The sequence below is a fragment of the Phocoena phocoena genome, chromosome 9 (genome assembly GCF_963924675.1).
Source record: "Phocoena phocoena chromosome 9, mPhoPho1.1, whole genome shotgun sequence".
Classification (NCBI taxonomy): domain Eukaryota; kingdom Metazoa; phylum Chordata; class Mammalia; order Artiodactyla; family Phocoenidae; genus Phocoena; species Phocoena phocoena.
Genome location: NC_089227.1, coordinates 100,842,309 through 100,862,325, shown reverse-complemented (window position 1 = coordinate 100,862,325; position 20,017 = coordinate 100,842,309). Strand labels below are relative to the sequence as shown.

The 20,017-nt window shown below is 40.8% G+C and overlaps 1 protein-coding gene across 1 annotated transcript in view; it reads right to left on the bottom strand.

The window, feature by feature from the left end:
• The window catches only part of GALNTL5 (polypeptide N-acetylgalactosaminyltransferase like 5), a 68,247-nt gene that overhangs the window by 24,493 nt on the left and 23,737 nt on the right, over nt 1–20,017 (bottom strand). The window contains exon 5 of the mRNA XM_065883764.1: nt 3,779–4,028. Within this exon, the coding sequence (XP_065739836.1) occupies nt 3,779–4,028 (250 nt within the window). The remainder of the gene's footprint in view (nt 1–3,778; nt 4,029–20,017) is intronic.

Genomic DNA, 20,017 nt, shown 5'->3' with positions numbered 1-20,017 from the left:
GGAAAAAATATATCTTCAGATATGAATGCTAATTCATGGCTAATACCTAAAATTAATTTTTTTCCTTTAACTCTTTAAAACAACCTATATTTTTCTTACATATATTATTATACATTATAATTGTATTATAACATATCATATGTATAATATATATTCCATATGTAATATATACATATATAATCACACAATTGGTATTATACTGATTTTTTTAAATTGAAGTATAGTTGATTTACAATTTTGTGTTAGTTTCTGGTGTACAGCAAAGTGATTCTAATAGACATATATATATTATTTTTCAAATTCTTTTCCATTATAGGTTATTACAAGATACTGAATATAGTTCCCTGTGCTATACAGTAGGTCCTTGTTGATTATTTGTTTTATATAAGGTAGTGTATATATGTTAATCCCAAACTCCTAATTTATTCCTCTCCCACTTTTCCCCTTTGGTAACCATAAGTTTGTTTTCTATGTCTGTGAGTCTGTGAGTCTGTTTCTGTTTTGTAAATAAGTTCATTTGTATCATATTTTAGATTCCACATTATACTGATGTAAGTTTTTTATGGCCTTTTTTAAAATTTAACATATTGTGAGAATTTTCCTTTTTAGCTAACTAGCCTTCAAAAATTTTAACTCTATAATATTCTACAAAATATGAATATACTTTTTTAACCATTTCAATATCGAACATTTATGTTGCTTTGATTTTCTTACTAAAATAAATATTGATACAATATATATTTCTGGACCTATCTCTCAACTCCTTGAAGATAAATTGTAAGAAGTAGAATTACTGCATTAAAGAGTAAGAATATTTATAAAATTTTAAATTTATATTGCCAAATTTTCAAAAAGCATTTACAAATGTATACATACTAACAGTGTATTAGAGTTCCAAAATGTTACTTTTCTAATTGACTATTAGAAATCCTATTTCCATATTGAATTTTTACAGCCTAAAAAATACTTAAAATGTGAGATACAGAAATATTACAAAAATTATAAGTCAATTTTTTGGTAAATGGAGTATTTCAGCTACTTCTTACTAAAAGTAACTTCATTTTAGATTACTTTGAGATGAACTCAAAAGATAGATGCTTTATTTTTTAATTTTTTAGTAAATCATGATTTTTACATATTAAGTTTTATTTAAATGAAGTATAACTTTGTTCTTTTTCATCCTGAAGTCTGTAACATTAACAATAGCTACCATTTATACTGATCCCTTCCTCTGTGTCAGGCCTTTAGTTATGTGCTTTACAAGTATTGGCTCATTTAAGGCCCTCAGTAATCCAGAGAGGTAGGTATTATTATTTTTTTTTTTTTTGGTTTTTAAAACTCTGGGATTCATTCGAATCAACTGTTGCCATGGTTTCAAGAGTCTGAAATCAAAGGTATTATTATTATCATCATTTTACAGATGAAGATACTGAAGCTGAGAGAGGTAACTGGCCCAGCTAAGGGCTGCCTTGTTTTTTCTTTTTTTTTTGGCCGCACCATGTGGCATCTGGGATCTTAGTTCCCCAACCAGGAATCAAACCTGTGCCCCCTGCAGTGGAAGCATGGCATCTTAACCACTGGACCACCAGGGAAGTCCCCTAACAGCTGCCTTAATGCACAACTCCAGGGATGCTAATTACCTATAGTCTTTGTGAACAGTGCCTTCTGGAAATATGCAGTGCACAGCCTGTGCAGCTGTACATGGCAGCCCTAAACATCTAACAAGTGATGGCTGGGGCAGAGGAATATCAGAGTCATACAAAGTTATGAGTCACACGAAGAGTCATTCGAAGTTATACGAAGGAATCTGCATGTTATCCTAAAGGCAGTGGAAAGACAATAAGCAAGATGGGTGACATGTGCAAAGTGGGGTTTTAAGAAAATTAACGTAGCAACAGAGAGACTGGAATGAAGAGGAGGAGCTGTAGGCCAGACTGTCCCTTAGGGTGTAGAGTCTAAGCCTGGAGCAGTGATGGCTTGGGCCATGAGGACTGTCAGAGAGATGGACAGATGTGATATGAGAATCATCACAAAGGATGGGTCTCCTGGAGCTGGTTAATCACTGGATTAGAGAAGGCAATGGGAGATCTGGAAGATGGCTATACAGTGTTCATATGTGGTCATGCTTAATGGCTGCATAATCCATTACAGTTCTGGCATGAAGTATTGATACTATATGATTTCCCAATCATTCCTCCCACTTCTTAGATAGTCTTTATTTCATCCTTGATTTAAGAGGTCAGTTTGCCTACTAAGAGTAGGGGTTCAGGGCAGGGGCAGCTATTGGGATTAAGGGAAGTACTAAAGTGGAATGGGAATACCCACTTCTGGGAATGAGTGGATAAAAGGATTGCAAGGCAGCATGAGGCCGGAGAACCATCAATGTGAAGAATCAATTCACATCTCTTAAAGGAACAAAGGAAATAGATGGTGGAATTGAACCAGGGTTGGAGCTTTGCAGGGCTGTCGTGGCAGAAGTGCAGTGGGATGTGGCAGAAGAGAAGAGAATTTATAGATCAGAAAGTCTAGACCACAGAAGCAGAAAGAAAACTGTGAGGGGTAAAAAGAGAAGTCAAAGAACTGGACATCTTGTCCAAGGGTGGGCGTGGGGGGAACAGAGCAGGAAAAAGCCAGGAGGGTCCTGGGTTGTGGCCAAGGAGAGGGATAACTGGTAATTTAGAAGGTGAAGATCCAGGGTATGGCTGTAGGAATAATATTAAATATCTAACATTTATACAGTACTTATTATGGACAGATACTGTCCTAAGCTTTGATATATGTCATTTAATTCTCATAAGAGCCCTGTGAAGTACTGTTATTCTCCAGACTTACAGATAAAGAAATAAGGTGCAGAGAGGTTAAGTAACTCATTCAAGATCACACAGCTCTGGCTAAATTAAAATAGAGGCAAAGATCAAGGACTTGCTAGGCTATGGCATTAGAAAATTGACTCGTGGTTTGTAAAACAAAGAGGTTAACATTAAAGGAGAAGTGAGCCTGGTGTCAAAGTTATCAGTAAATGTGGGGAGTGATCTGGAGGAAGTCTCTTGAGAAACAACCTCACAAGTGCAGTTAGAACTCATAACATTCAAATTATTCTCACATTTAGAAATATATTTTCCAAGACTGATATTCCAGGAAAATCACATTCATCTCAACCTATAAAATTACAGATGGAAGCACTTGGATAAATATTTTATACATGAATTTGGCAAAGACATCGACTTTTTCTGGGCTATCCACAGTGCTAGTTTTTGGTTTTTTTTTGCGGTACGCGGGCCTCTCACTGTTGCGGCCTCTCCCGTTGCGGAGCACAGGCTCTGGACGCGCAGGCTCAGGGGCCATAGCCTCACGGGCCCAGCCGCTCCACGGCACGTGGGATCCTCCCCGACCGGGGCACGAACCCGTGTCCCCTGCATCGGCAGGCGGACTCTCAACCACTGCGCCACCAGGGAAGCCCAGTGCTAGTATTTTGATCATTGCTAAACATGCAACTTGTTCCTGAGAACCAAGTCCACATTTTAAAGCTGGACCTCTGAAATCAGAGGGACACTAACCATGGTGGTATTCCGAACTGGGGTGAGATGCACATTCCCAGTGAGCGAAACTTAAAGAAACAAAACCTACCACATTCTATTATTACAGACTTTTAGAAACAAGATAAATAATAAAATATTTCTCTTCATTAAGCTCATGAAATCAAAGTCATAATCTCTGAAAGCTTCCCCCTGCTCCCAATACCTACATGCTATTTTTCCATTACCAGAAGAAATCTCACCGGATAGGTCTAGTAGGCCCTTCTGGTCCATCCATCTCATAAGAGAAAACATGATCCCATTTAAATTGCAGATACCAGTTGAAAGCTCCCCTGACAACAGGAGAGGGCTGGTATTCCAGGGTCACATAATCAATGACATCTATCAGCGGACACACCACCATTCGGGGGTCCTTGGCAATGGCATTCAGCAAGGGCTCCAGCCACACTTTATTCACTTCACAGTGGCTATCCAGGAACACCAGAACATCCCCTGGGGAGGCAAGAACAGGCGAGTGTTAGCGCATGTGTAGGAAACACCTAAATCAAGGCGACAAGCATTCGTCCAGCATTTACTATGTGTTTGGCTATTAAGGTGCTTTCAGCTTCACTGGCAGGAGACAAGAAACACATATTTTATATTGTATCAAAAATGCAGGACATCAGGTGCCACAGATACTCAGAAGAAGCTGGTGAACTGTGGGTTAGAGAGGAGTCTGGGGAAGATTCTAAAGAAGCAGATGGAACTGAGCTGACCTTCGATTTTAAGATGTCATTTTATCTCAGCCTAGATTGATCAACCCAATGTCGCAAATGTTTACTGCAAGGAAACCTTCCTTGGTGTTTAGTTTGGTGCTTGGGATGCAAAGATGCATAATTACTTTTCCTCTTGAATTCAAGCTTTAGTGAGGGTCTATTCTGCTTTGAGAACATGGGAAAACCTGGCATGGCCAAAATAAAGAATATGTGTGTTAAAATATATTAGGTGGTCTCAAATTGGAAGGGACCTCAAAACTCAGGTGCAGAGGTTAGACTTTTTCTTGTAGCCAACATAAAATCATAGGAACGTACGAAAACATCCTATGTTTAGATCAGAAGACTTAGTATTATTAAAATGCTTTATAATCTCCCAAATCAATCTACAGATGCAGTTCAATCCTTATCAAAATCCCACTGGCTCTTTTTACAGAAATTGATCCTAAAATTCGTATGGAAAGGCAAGGGATCCAAATTAGCTAAAACAATCTTGATAAAGAAGAACAAAGTTGAAGGATTTCCTGCTGTCAAAACTTACTAAAAGGCGACAATAATCAAAACAATATAATATTGGCATAAGATACTTATAGACCAAAGGTATAGAATTAATGGTGCAGAATCAATGAAGCATCTATTGTCAATTGATTTCTGAAAAGGGTACCAAGACAACTCAATTGGGAAAGAATCATTTTTTTCAATAAATATCCTGAGACAACTGGATATCTGCATGAAAAGAATGAAGTTGGACCCCCTATCTCATACCAAACACAAATATTAAGTCAAATGGATAACAGACCTCAAAAGGTAAGAGCTAAAACTATAAAGCTCTTAGAAGAAAACAGGCATACATTTTACGACCCTTGAGTTAGGTAATGGTTTCTTAGGTATGACACCGAAAATACAAGCAACAGAAGAAAAAACAAACAGGTAAACTGGACTTCATCAAAACTAAAAACTTTTGTGGTTAAATAGATACCATGAAGGGCTCCCCTGGTGGTGCAGTGGTTGAGAGTCCGCCTGCCAATGCAGCGGACACGGGTTTGTGCCCCGGTCTGGGAAGATCCCACATGCCGTGGAGCACCTAAGCCAGTGCGCCACAACTACTGAGCCTGCGCTCTAGAGCCCACGAGCCACAACTACTGAAGCCCGCAAGCCTAGAGCCTGTGCTCTGCAACAAGAAAAGCCACCGCAATGAGAAGCCTGCGCACCGCAACGAAGACCCAACTCAGCCATAAATAAATAAGTAAATAAGTTAAGTAAATAAATAAATAAATCTATAGGGAGGACTGGTCCATTCCCTGTCACTGGTTATAAAACAGAGCAGGCCCCAAGACTTCTCTGCTCTCTTAGGTTAATTGGAAGTCTTATTAGACAGCGGAAGTTGAAAACAGTCTCAATTCAGCAATTAGAATTTTCAGGCCCCTGTTACAATCGAAGCTTCCCTGCCTGCATGCAGAACCCACCCCCCAACCAGGTGGCCCTGTGGGAGGGTCACTTTCCTTTGCATTAAATCTTCTTAGCTCTTCCTTACTGGTCTCCTTCCCCAGCTTACCCTCTGTGGTTTCAGACCTCACTAAAGCCAAAGGAGGGTAAGAGACAAGTGAATGGGGCAGGGAAGTTCTTTCTTGGTGAACGAGCAGGGTGCTCTGAGCTGACTCCTTCTATTACGGTGTGGCTGCATGGTGATTTTGAGGACCACCCCCCTTCCCATCCTTGGTAGTCTCTTATCTGCAGTTCCCATAAACTGGGCAAATGCATTCTATCCGGGTGGTCTAGACTCCCACCTCAGCAACTTAGGGTCCTGTGTTCTACCTCTAGCTTCTCCTCTGTTGAGATCTGTCCATCCTTCTAGATAGCCCCATTGGACATGATCTAAGACGATCTTTATCGCTCTCTTACCCAAACATCCACTGCCTGAGCAAACTCTGCCATCAGAACAGATACTAACACTGAAGCAAAAGTCCTTGGTTCCGTAGCTAGCCACAGCCCTTCTTCTGCCCCTTTGATTCTCAGGTGAGAAGCCAACATCCGTTCATTTCTCTTCACCCCCAATAGGTTTCTGGTTTTGTTGTACTGATGTCTGAGGATGTGCTGAGCCGCCAACACAGGAAATTCACATCAAGTTCCTCTAACCAGGATTTAGCAAGCAGCTTTCTCTAAAAATCATCTCTAATTCTAACGATCTGATTCAGTGTAGCTGAGTTTGCTTCTCAGATATCTATTTTGAAATTTCTTTATGGTACTGTGTCCAACAACTCACTTTGGAATATAACATCTGTTGTCTTCATGCCTCAATCAGAACTGAGCTAAAAAGAGCCCCATTTTTAAACATGTATAGTTTTGGTTTTTTTTTTACTGTTGGCAGCACACACACTGTTCAATTAACACTTTGCATTTTTCACTTAAAATAGCTTCTATAATATTACATAACACATTTTAAAATCATGTCGGCTAATTTGATAGGTGAAAAAATACCATCTGCTTCTCCAAAGAAGATATATAAATGGCCAACAAGCACAAGAAAAGATGCTCAACATCACTGGTCATTAAGGAAATGCAAATTAAAAGCACAGTGAGGTACCACTTCATATCTACCAGGATGGCTAGAATTAAAACAAGACCAAAAAGACAGAAAATAACAAGTGTTGGTGAGGATGTAGAAAAATTGGAACTCTCATACGTTGCTGGTGGGAATGTAAACGGTTCAGCTGCTGCGGAAAACAGTGTGGTAGCTCCTCAAAAAGTTAAGAAGTACCATGTGACACAGAAATTCCACTAATAGGCACATATTAAAAGGAATTCAGGGACTTCCCTGGTGGCACAGTGGTTAAGAATCCGCCTGCCAATGCAGGTGACACGGGTTTGAGCCCTGGTCCAGGAAGATCACACATGCCACAGAGCAACTAAGCCCGTGTGCCACAACTACTGAGCCCGCAGCCCGCGTGCCTAGAGCCTGCACTCCGCAACAAAAGAAGCCACCACCATGAGAAGCCCACGCACCACAATGAAGAGTAGCCCCCGCGGAAGGTTCGGAGCCACGGAGGAGAGTGTAGTGATAGGGGTGCAGAGGGCAAAGCGGAGAGATTCCCGCACAGAGGATCGGTGCCGACCAGCACTCACCAGCCCGAGAGGCTTGTCTGCTCAGGTGCCAGCTTCAGTCGGATCCAAGGGAGAGGGCTGGGGTTGGCAGCGTGAACACAGCCTGAAGGGGTTAGTGCGCCACGGCTGGCCGGGAAGGAGTCCGGGAAAAGTCTGGAGCTGCCGAAGAGGCAGGAGACTTTTTCTTCCCTCTTTGTTTCCTGGTGCGCGAGGAGAGGGGATGAAGAGCGCTGCTTAAAGGAGCTCCAGAGACGGACGCGAGTCGCGGCTAAAAGCGCGGACCCCAGAGACGGGCATGAGACGCTAAGGCTGCTGCTGCCGCCACCAAGAAGCCTGTGTGCGAGCACAGGTCACTCTCCACACCCTCCTTCCGGGGAGCCTGTGCAGCCCGCCACTGCCAGGGCCCCGGGCTCCAGGGACAACTTCCCCGGGAGAACGCACGGCGCGCCTCAGGCTGCTGCAACGTCACGCCGGCCTCTGCCGCCGCAGGCCCGCCCCGCACTCCGTGCCCCTCCCTCCCCGTGGCCTGAGTGAGCCAGAGCTCCCGAATCAGCGGCTCCTTTACCCCGGCCGTCCTGTCTGAGCGAAGAACAAACGCCCTCTGGCCACCTATACGCAGAGGCGGGGCCACATCCAAAGCTGAGCACCGGCAGCTGTGCGAACAAAGAAGAGAAAGAGAAATCGCTCCCAGCAGCCTCAGGAGCAGCGGATTAAAGCTCCACAATCAACTTGATGTACCTGCATCTGTGGAATACCTGAATAGACAACGAACCATCCCAAATTGAGGGGGTGGACTTTGGGAGCAAGATATATTATTTTTTCCCCTTTTCCTCTTTTTGTGAGTATGTATGTGTATGCTTCTATGTGTGATTTTGTCTGTATAGCTTTGCTTTTACCATTTGTCCTAGGGTTCTGTCTGTCCGTTTTCTTTTTTTAGTATAGTTTTCAGTGCTTGTTATCATTGGTGGATTTGTTTTTTGGTTTGGTTTTTCTTTCTTTTTAATTACTTGAAAAAAATTTTTTACTAATTATTTTTTGTTTTTTATTTTAATAACTTTTTTTTAAAAAATCTTTTTCATTCTTTCTTTTGTTCTCCCTTTTATTCTGAGCCGTGTGGATGAAAGGCTCTTGGTGCTCCAGCCAGGCGTCAGAGCTGTGCCTCTGAGGTGGGAGAGCCAAGTTCCGGACACTGGTCCACAAGAGACCTCCCAGCTCCACGTAATATCAAACGGAAAAATATCCCAGAGATCTCCATCTCAATGCCAAGACCCAGCTCCACTCAACGACCAGCAAGCTATAGTGCTGGACACCCTATGCCAAACAACTAGCAAGACAGGAACACAATGCCACCCATTAGCAGAGAGGCTGCCTAATATCATAATAAGTTCACAGACATCCCCAAACACACCACCAGATGTGGACCTGCCCACCAGAAAGACAATTTCCAGCCTCATCCACCAGAACACAGGCACTAGTCCCTTCCACCAGGAAGCCTACACAACCCACTGAACCAACCTTAGCCACTGGGGGCAGACACCACAAACAACGGGAACTACGAACCTGCAGGCTGTGAAAAGGAGACCCCAAACACAGTAAGTTAAGCAAAATGAGAAGACAAAGAAACACACAGCAGATGAAGGAACAAGGTAAAAACCCACCAGACCTAATAAATGAAGAGGAAATAGGCAGTCTACTGGAAAAACAATTCAGAATAATGATAGTAAAGATGATACAAAATCTTGGAAATAGAATGGAGAAAATACAAGAAACGTTTAACAAGGACCTAGAAGAACTAAAGAACAAACAAACAATGATGAAAAACACAATAAATGAAATTAAAAATTCTCTAGAAGGAATCAATAGCAGAATAACTGAGGCAGAAGAATGGATAAGTGACCTGGAAGATAAAATAGTGGAAATGACTACTGCAGAGCAGAATAAAGAAAAAAGAATGAAAAGAATTGAGGACAGTCTTAGAGACCTCTGGGACAATATTAAATGCTGAACCAACATTCAAATTATAGGGGTCCCAGAAGAAGAGGAGAAAAAGAGAGGGACTGAGAAAATATTTGAAGAGATCATAGTTGAAAACTTCCCTAATATGAGTAAGGAAATAGTTAATCAAGTCCAGGAAGCACAGAGAGTCCCATACAGGATAAAACCAAGGAGAAACACGCCAAGACACATATTAATGAAACTATCAAAAATTAAATACAAAGAAAAAATATTAAAAGCAGCAAGGGAAAAACAACAAGTAACATACAAGGGAATCCCCATAAGGTTAACAGCTGATCTTTCCGCAGAAACTCTGCAAGCCAGAAGGGAGTGGCAGGACATATTTAAAGTGATGAAACGGAAAAACCTACAACCAAGATTACTCTACCCAGCAAGGATCTCATTCAGATTTGACAGAGAAATTAAAAGCTTTACAGACAATCAAAAGCTAAGAGAATTCAGCACCACCAAACCAGCTTTACAACAAATGCTAAAGGAACTTCTCTAGGCAGGAACACAAGAGAAGGAAAAGACCTACAATAACAAACCGAAAACAATTAAGAAAATGGTAATAGGAACATACATATTGATAATTACCTTAAAAGTAAATGGATTAAATGCCCCAACCAAAAGACATAGACTGGCTGGATGGATACAAAAACAAGACCCGTATATATGCTGTCTACAAGAGACCCACTTCAGACCTAGGGACACATACAGATTGAAAGTGAGGAGATGGAAAAAGATATTCCATGCAAATAGAACTCAAAAGAAAGCTGGAGTAGCAATTCTCATATCAGATAAAATAGACTTTAAAATAAAGACTATTATAAGAGACAAAGAAGGACATTACAGAATGATCAAGGGAACAATCCAAGAAGAAGATATAGCAATTGTAAATATTTACGAACCCAACATAGGAGCATCTCAATACATAAGGCAACTGCTAACAGCCATAAAAGGGGAAATCGACAGTAACACAATCATAGTGGGGGACTTTAACACCCCACTTTAACCAACGGACAGATCATCCAAAATGAAAATAAATAAGGAAACGCAAGCTTTAAATAATACATTAAACAAGATGGACTTAATTGATATTTATAGGACATTCCATTCAAAAACAACAGAATACACTTTCTTCTCAAGTGCTCATGGAACATTCTCCAGGATAGATCATATCTTGGGTCACAAGTCAAGCCTTGGTAAATTTAAGAAAATTGAAATCGTATCAAGTATCTTTTCTGACCAAAACGCTGTGAGACTAGATATCAATTGCAGGAAAAAATCTGTGAAAGATACAAACACATGGAAGCTAAACAATACACTACTTAATAACCAAGAGATCACTGAAGAAATCAAAGAGGAAATCAAAAAATACCTAGAAACAAATGACAATGATAACACGACGACCCAAAACCTATGGGATGGGCTTCCCTGGTGGCGCAGTGGTTGAGAGTCCGCCTGCCGATGCAGGGGACACGGGTTCGTGTCCCGGTCTGGGAAGATCCCACATGCCGCGGAGCAGCTGGGCCCGTGAGCCATGGCCACTGAGCCTGCGCGTCCGGAGCCTGTGCTCCGCAATGGGAGGGGCCACAACAGTGAGAGGCCCACGTAATACAAAAAAAAAAAAACCTATGGGATGTAGCAAAAGTAGTTCTACGAGGGAAGTTTATAGCAATACAATCCTACCTTAAGAAACATCTCAAAGAAACAACCTTACCCTACACCTAAAGCAATTAGAGAAAGAAGAACAAAAAAACTCCCAAAGTTAGGAGAAGGAAAGAAATCATAAAGATCAGATGAGAAATAAATGAAAAAGAAATGAAGGAAACGATAGCAAAGATCAATAAAACTAAAAGCTGGTTCTTTGAGAAGATAAACAAAATTGATAAACCATTAGCCAGACTCATCAAGAAAAAAAGGGAGAAGACTCAAATCAATAGAATTAGAAATGAAAAAGGGGAAGTAACAACTGACACTGCAGAAATACAAAGGATTATGAGAGATTACTACAAGCAACTCTATGCCAATAAAATGGACAACCTGGAAGAAATGGACAAATTCTTAGAAATGCATAACCTTCTGAGACAGAACCAGGAAGAAATAGAAAATATGAACAGACCAATCACAAGCACTGAAATTGAAACTCTGATTAAAACTCTTCCAACAAACAAAAGCCCAGGACCAGATGGCTTCACAGGTGAATTCTATCAAACATTTAGAGAAGAGTTAACACCTATCCTTCTCAAACGCTTCCAAAATATAGCAGAGGGAGGAACACTCCCAAACTCATTCTACGAGGCCACCATCACCCTGATACCAAAACCAGACAAAGATGTCAGAAAAAAAGAAAACTACAGACCAATATCACTGATGAACATAGATGCAGAAATCCTCAACAAAATACTAGCAAACAGAATCCAGCAGCACATTAAAAGGATCACACAACATGGTTAAGTGGGGTTTATCCCAGGAATGCAAGGATTCTTCAATATACGCAAATCAATCAATGTGATACACCATATTAACAAACTGAAGGAGAAAAACCATATGATCATCTCAATAGATGCAGAGAAAGCTTTCGACAAAGTTCAACACCCATTTATGATAAAAACCCTCCAGAAAGTAGGCATAGAGGGAACTTACCTCAACATAATAAAGGCCATATATGAAAAACCCACAGCCAACATTATTCTCAATGGTGAAAAACTGAAACCATTTCCACTAAGATCAGGAACAAGACAAGGTTGCCCACTCTCACCACTATTATTCAACATAGTTTTGGAAGTTTTAGCCACAGCCATCAGAGAAGAAAAAGAAATAAAAGGAATCCAAATCGGAAAAGAAGAAGTAAAACTGTCACTGTTTGCAGATGACATGATACTATACATAGAGAAACCTAAAGATGCTACCAGAAAACGACTAGAGCTAATCAATGAATTTGATAAAGTAGCAGGATACAAAATTAATGCACAGAAATCGCTTACATTCCTATACACTAATGATGAAAAATCTGAAAGTGAAATTAAGAAAACACTCCCATTTACCATTGCAACAACAAAAAAAAATACATAGGAATAAACCTACCTAGGGAGACAAAAGACCTGTATGCAGAAAACTATAGGACACTGATGAAAGAAATTAAAGATGATACAAATAGATGGAGAGATACACCATGTTCTTGGATTGGAAGAATCAACATTGTGAAAATGACTATACTACCCAAAGCAGTCTACAGATTCAATGCAATCCCTATCAAACTACCAATGGCATTTTTCACAGAACTAGAATGAAAAATTTCACAATTTGTATGGAAACACAAAAGACCCTGAATAGCCAAAGAAATATTGAGAAAGAAAAACGGAGCTGGAGGAATCAGGCTCTCAGACTTCAGACTATACTACAAAGCTACAGTAATCAAGACAGTATGGTACTGGCACAAAAACAGAAATATAGATCAATGGAACAGGATAGAAAGTCCAGAGATAACCCCAAACACCTATGGTCACCTTATCTTTGATAAAGGAAGCAAGAATATACAATAGAGAAAAGACTGCCTCTTCAATAACTGGTGCTGGGAAAACTGGATAGTTACATGTAAAAGAATGAAATTAGAATACTTCCTAACACCATACACAAAAATAAACTAAAAATGGATTAAAGACCTAAATGTAAAGCCAGACACTATCAAAACATAGGCAGAACAATCTATGACATAAATCACAGCAAGATCCTTTTTGACCCACCTCCTAGAGAAATGGAAATAAAAATAAACAAATGGGACCTAATGAAACTTCAAAGCTTTTGCACAGAAAAGGAAACCATAAACAAGACATAAAGACAACCCTCAGAATTGGAGAAAATATTTGCAAATGAAGCAACGGACAAAGGATGAATCTCCAAAATTTACTAGCAGCTCATGGAGCTCAATATTCAAAAAACAAACAACCCAACCCAAAAATGGGCAGAAGACCTAAATAGACATTTTTCCAAAGAAGATATACAGATTGCCAACAAACACATGAAAGAATGCTCAACATCATTAATCATTAGAGAAATGCAAATCAAAACGACAATGCGGTATCATCTCACACCAGTCAGAATGGCCCATCAAAAAATCTACAAACATGGGTTTCCCTGGTGGCGCAGTGGTTGAGAGTCCGCCTGCTGATGCAGGGGACACGGGTTCTTTCCCTGGTCCGGGAAGATCCCACATGCCGCGGAGAGGCTGGGCCCGTGAGCCATGGCCGCTGAGCCTGCGCCTCCGGAGCCTGTGCTCCGCAACGGGAGAGGCCCCAACAGTGAGAGGCCCGCATACTGCAACAACAACAAAAGAAAAAAATCTACAAACAATAAATGCTGTAGAGGGTGTGGAGAAAAGGGAACCCTCTTGCACTGTTGGTGGGAATGTAAATTGATACTGCCACTACGGAGAACAGTATGGAAGTTCCTTAAAAAACTAAAAATAGAACTACCATATGACCCAGCAATCCCACTACTGGGCATATACCTTGAGAAAACCATAATTCAAAAAGAGGGCTTCCCTGGTGGTGCAGGGCTTCCCTGGTGGCACAGTGGTTGGGAGTCTGCCTGCCGATGCAGGGGACGCGGGTTCGTGCCCCGGTCCGGGAAGATCCCACATGCTGCGGAGCGGCTGCGCCCGTGGGCCATGGCCGTTGAGCCTGCGCGTCCGGAGCCTGTTGCTCCGTGACGGGAGAGGCCACAGCAGTGAGAGGCCTGCGTACTGCAAAAAAAAAAAAAAGAGTCATGTACCACAATGTTCACTGCAGCTCTATTTACAATATCCAGGGGATGGAAGCAACCTAAGTGTCCATCGACAGATGAATGGATAAAGAATATGTGGCACATATATACAATGGAATGTTACTCAGCCATAAAAAGAAACGAAATTGGGTTATTTGTAGTGAGGTGGATGGACCTAGAGTCTGTCATACAGAGTGAAGTAAGTCAGAAAGAGAAAAACAAATGCCATATGCTAACACATATATGGAATCTTAAAAAGAAAAAAAAATGGTCATGAAGAACCTAGGGGCAAGACGGGAATAGCAACGCAGACCTACTAGAGAATAGACCTGAGGACACGGGGAGGGGGAAGGGTAAGCTGGGACAAAGTGAGAGAGTGGTAGTGTATATATAGACGTATAAACACTACCAAATGTAAAATAGATAGCTAGTGGGAAGCAGTCACATAGCACAGGGAAATCTGCTTTGTGACCAGCTAGAAGGGTGGGACAGGGAGGGTGGGAGGGAGGTAGTCGCAAGAGGGAAGAGATATTGGGACATATGTGTATGTATAGCTGATTCACTTTCTTATAAAGCAGAAACTAACACACAATTGTAAAGCAATTATACTCCAATAAAAACGTTAAAAAAAAAAGTTGCCCCCACTCGCCGCAACCAGAGAAAGCCCATGCGCAGCAACAAAGACCCAACGCAGCCAAAAACTAAATAAATAAAATAAAAAAATAGAAAGAATTCAAATGTATACATGTATATGCATGTCCACAGCAGTACTCCTTACAATAGCCCAAAGAAGGAAACAGCCCAAATGTCTACCAACAGATGAATGGAGAAACAAACTGTATATACGCATACAATGGAATATTAACCAGACATAAAAAAATGAAGTGCTGACGCATGTAGATGAATCTCAAAAACATTATGCTAGTGAAAGAGCCAGACATAAAAGGTACGATTCCATTAATATGAAATATCCAGAAAAGTAAACCCAGGAGGCAGGATGCAGATTGTTGGTTGCCAGGGGCTGGGATATGGGGAAATGGGAAGAAACTGCTTAATGGGTGTGGGGTTTTCTTCTGGGGTGATGAAAATATTACAGAACTGCATGGGGTGCTGGTTGGACAACATTGTGACTATGCTAAACATCCCTGAATCGTTCATTTCAATCTTATGTTAAGTATATATCTCACCTCAATAAACAAATAATATCTGGTTAATTTTTAAAAATTTACTGGTGAGGTTGAATTTTTTTCAGGTGATTAGCCATTTGCAAATGAAATGTTTATATCTTTTGACCATTTAGGTATGGGAGTCATGGTTTTTTTTTTTTTTAATGGTTTGATATGTACATTTTACATTGTAAGAATATTAACTTTTATCTGTCTTAGTTATACTATTTCCCCAGCCTATTGTTATTTAATTTTATCATTTTTTACAGTTTTTCATTTTGTGTAGTAAGCTGTTTTTACCTTTTTTTAAAGGTATAATTGACATATTATATTAATTTCAGTTGTACAATGTAATGATTTGATACTTGTATATATATTTCAAAATGATCACCATAGTAAGTCTAGTTAAAATCTGTCACTATATATAGTTACAAAAAATTTTTTTTTCTTGTGATGATAACTTTTAAGTCCATTGGGTTTTGTTTGTTTTTTTGCTTTACGTGGGCCTCTCACTGTTGTGCCCTCTCCCGTTGCGGAGCACAGGCTCTGGACGCGCAGGCTCAGCGGCCATGGCTCACGGGTCTAGCTGCTCCGCGGCATGTGGGATCTTCCCAGACCGGGGCACGAACCCGCATCTCCTGCACTGGCAGATGGACTCTCAACCACTGCGCCACCAGGGAAGCCCCAAGTCCATTCGTTTTAAGCTTTGAAATTTCTTCTTTGTAGAACGGGTAAGTATTAATCTGTTTTCTTTTTCTGTTTAAAAATTTCTCTTATAACAACTTAATGGTTTGACTTTTAAAAATAAAATTATTAATCCAGCTATAATTCATTTGGTGTCTCGATGAAGATGAAAATTTTTCTCAAATAACTAATTGTTTGAGGGCCATTAAAAAAGAACCACAACAAAACCCCAAAAAATGCCTTTCTCCCATACTAACTTGCGGTGTCCTCTTTATCATATATAGCGTACATACACTTGGCATTTAAAGATTTAAATATTTTCAACTTTGACAATTTGAATGACCCAGGAAGACCACAAATATAGTATTATAAATTGCAAAATAATTAAAAATTATACTACATGTAAAGTAATATTGAGTTTTTCTGAGTACTAATTTAAATTACAAAGCATGTGGGAACAAGCTACCTAGCCCCCACATTTCAATGAAACTTGATTATTTTTCACTCATCCTAAGGCATTTTCTGGGGGAAACTTACATGCTTTAATGAGAGCAAAGGGGTACTGGGGTCCCTCCTGGCTGCTTCCCACACTCACAAGAATATTTTGTGGGAATGTCAAAATATTTATTTAAGTTTATTGCCAGGAAGTGGAGCAGTTGTTTGACTTCTGTTGGCCTCCGCAGTTATAGAAAGGATTGTTCTATTTATTGTTTATAGAGAGAACCTACATATAATCATCTGTATCTTATCTAAAACACTGTCTTCCCAGATTAAATCAACTTCTCTCCTTAGGATCTGAAATAACTGAAGGGCATGAGGTTCAATCTGCCTGATAAAGGAACTTTCCCATACTTCCTTCCAAAAAAATATTTGTGGAATGTTCAAAACTGAATTACTCACTGAAGTTAAAAGTTGGGAGATATATTCTTCATCTTTCCCTGAGTGGAAGCTTCCTTTCTGCTTTCCTGTAGCAATCTATTTGCACAATTTCTCTAGGGATTGTGGTTTTGCAAGGTTTGTTACCCTATTTTTAAAAAACAACAAATGCTGTATCAATCTCGCTCAATATTTTCGGTCTTTTTCTCCTCTTATTTAATTTTATTTTCTTCTTTTCTTTAGTTTCTACATTTTTACATTTAAACATAACTCATTATATTTATTTTAAATATTCTCAGTTTGGTCTCTAAAGCATCATTTTTAAGGTCTTACATATTTTCATTTTTATTAACCTACATATTATGTTTCTGCTCTTTTTTTTTTTGTATTGATGTTTAAGAATGTGGTGTGCAAAATCTAGTTTGGGGGAATTTACAGAGAATCTCTTTCTGCTTAAGTGTTTGATCAGTTTTTGTACAATATCCAAACATTTTCATTTCATTCACACTATAAATCTGTTAAACATAGCCATTTGGATTTTGTAAAAAGCAATTAAGTGACTAGGCTATTTGAATTTCTCTTTTTTTTTTTTTGCTTGCTTGCTATGTTTCCATGACCCGGTAGTGTGATGATACCGTTTACTGCAATGGAAACCAGAATTTGTGGGTTTGAGTCCTGAATTACGTAACCTGGGACAAGTCTCTGATCTGTTAGGGAGATTAGCTTCTCTAACTGGGAAATAAGGCTGGTGAGTTCTAAAATCTCCAAGAGACTTTCCACTGTGAATGATCTATATTTTCATTACTTTTGCTCTGTATTTCTCCTAGTTTTATTTTATGTATTTTACCATTTTGAAGCATGTAAATTAAATATTTTAATTTATACTAATCACTTCCTAATAAGCATTTGTTTAATACTTAATGCTTAAAAAAAAGTGTTCATAATTACCTCATTCAATTATTCCAACAATTACATTAGTTAGATATCTTTGTTCCCATATCATGGATTGGGAAGCTGAGGCTCGGAGAAGTGGCTTGCCCAAGATCCCGTAGCTGGTAACTGGCACCTACCAAACTTGAAACCATGGCTCTGGTTTGAAAACCAGTGCTCTTTGTATTGCCCTGTGTCACCTCCCTTGGATGTTTGTGGCGGAGAGTCAGACACTGCCCTCTGCACGGCTGCCTTTGGAGAAGCTGCTCAAGGGCCCCTCTACCCAAAACCATGTGGCCCCTCTGCTCCCACCTGCAAAGCTTCCCGGTCAGCCTGAGCAGCTGCAATTCCAGAAGCAGCTGAACTGTCAGGAAGTCAGATAACTACCACCCTCCAACTCAAGGTCAAGCACCTGCATAGGGGTCTCTTTCTAGATATATTAGTGTTCTTTACATAAACTTAGTGGCATAAAACAACAAAAATATATTCTCTTACAGTCCTGTAGGTCAGGTGTCCAACATAGGTCTCCCCGGGCTAAAAAATCAAGGGGTTGGCCTCCTTTCCGGAGGCTCTAGGGGAGAAGCCTTTTCCAGCTTCTAGAAACTACGCACATTCCTTGGTCCCTTTCATCCATCTTCAAAGCCAACTACAGTGGATGGAGTCATCACGCACATCTCTCTGACCCTCTGCCCACAGCCTGGAGGGTCTTCCAGTCTTAAGGGCTCATGTGATTAGAGTGAGCCCACCTGGATAATCCAGGCTCATTCCCCATCCCAAGGCCCTTAACTTTAATCACATAAGGTAACATATTAACAGGTTTGGGGGATTAGGACGCCTTCTTTGGGGAAGGGCATTATTCTGTCTACCATATTTAGGCAACAAAATCATCTCTCATTCTGTGTGAATGTCAAGCAACAGTGTCAGCTCTCAACGGCGTGTTAGATTTTGTTAACCTTTTGCTTTTAGGACGGCAGTTGAAATCTACACCCCATTTCTGCCATCTTGGCTGCCTGCTGACCATCCAGGTCAATTCGGTAGAAGATACTCCATTCTCACCCCAAGATTGCCCTGTATTTATTCCCCCAAACAACTTCTTCCACTGTGGACCACCCTTTTACCCTTTCCACAGTTCTCTTATTTAAAGTGAATTTCCCTACACTAATTTTTTATCCACAAAATTCTCCTACAGACCTTCTCGCCTTATGTAAGCCCAGACTCTCCCTAGAAGATGCTAATTCCCCAGCAACATTACTGATACAAAGTTCCTCCTTTTCCTCCCTGACTGCATGAACCCTTGGGTTCAGGGCAACATCGGCATTTCCCAGCTACTTATGGCTGCCTCTGAACAATAACAGTTCTGCTCCCACGCAAAAAAAAGTCCCCTTTCCTTTAGATTCAGGCCATCTGATTATAGCTTTTCTTTCTCACCTTGTCTCCACTTTGCAAAACCCTCACCTTCTAATTCTCCCTGATGGAATTATGCCCCCAGTTGCTGTCATTTTCCTTCCTGCCCGAGGGCACAGCACTCGGCTCATCACAGCTGTCTCAGCTACTGCAATTTATTTATTTACTTATTTGTTTATGCTGCCCCATGGCTGTGGGATCTTAGTTCCCCGACCAGGGAGCGAACCCGTGCCCCTTGCAGTGGAAGCGTGGAGTCTTAACCACTGGACCGCCAGGGAAGTCTCAGCTACTGCAATTTAAGGGCAACTTCAGTCATCACGTGGGCAGCAGCACCCACACAGTTGAGTAGACACGTAGCCATGAATATTACCAAAAAAAAAAAAATCCATCAGAGGAAGGATGACAGAGAGGAATAGGGGCTTGCTGTATTTTTTTAAAATTTATTTTATTTATTTATTTTTTGTGTGGTACGCGGGCCTCTCACTGCTGTGGCCTCTCCCGCTGCGGAGCACAGGCTCCGGATGCGCAGGCTCAGCGGCCATGGCTCACGGGCCCAGCCGCTCCGTGGAACCCGCGTCCCCTGCGTCGGCAGGCGGACTCTCAACCACTGTGCCACCAGGGAAGCCCGGGGCTTGCTGTTTTGTACAGGGTGATTTCTCAAGGCCTCTCTGATAAGGCGACATGTGTTTACAGAGAACTGAACGAAGTGAAGTAACAGGTCACGCAGGTGTCTGGAAGAACAACATTCCAGCGGGGAAGAATCACATGCAAAGCCTCTGAGATAGAAGTATAGTCGGTATGTTTG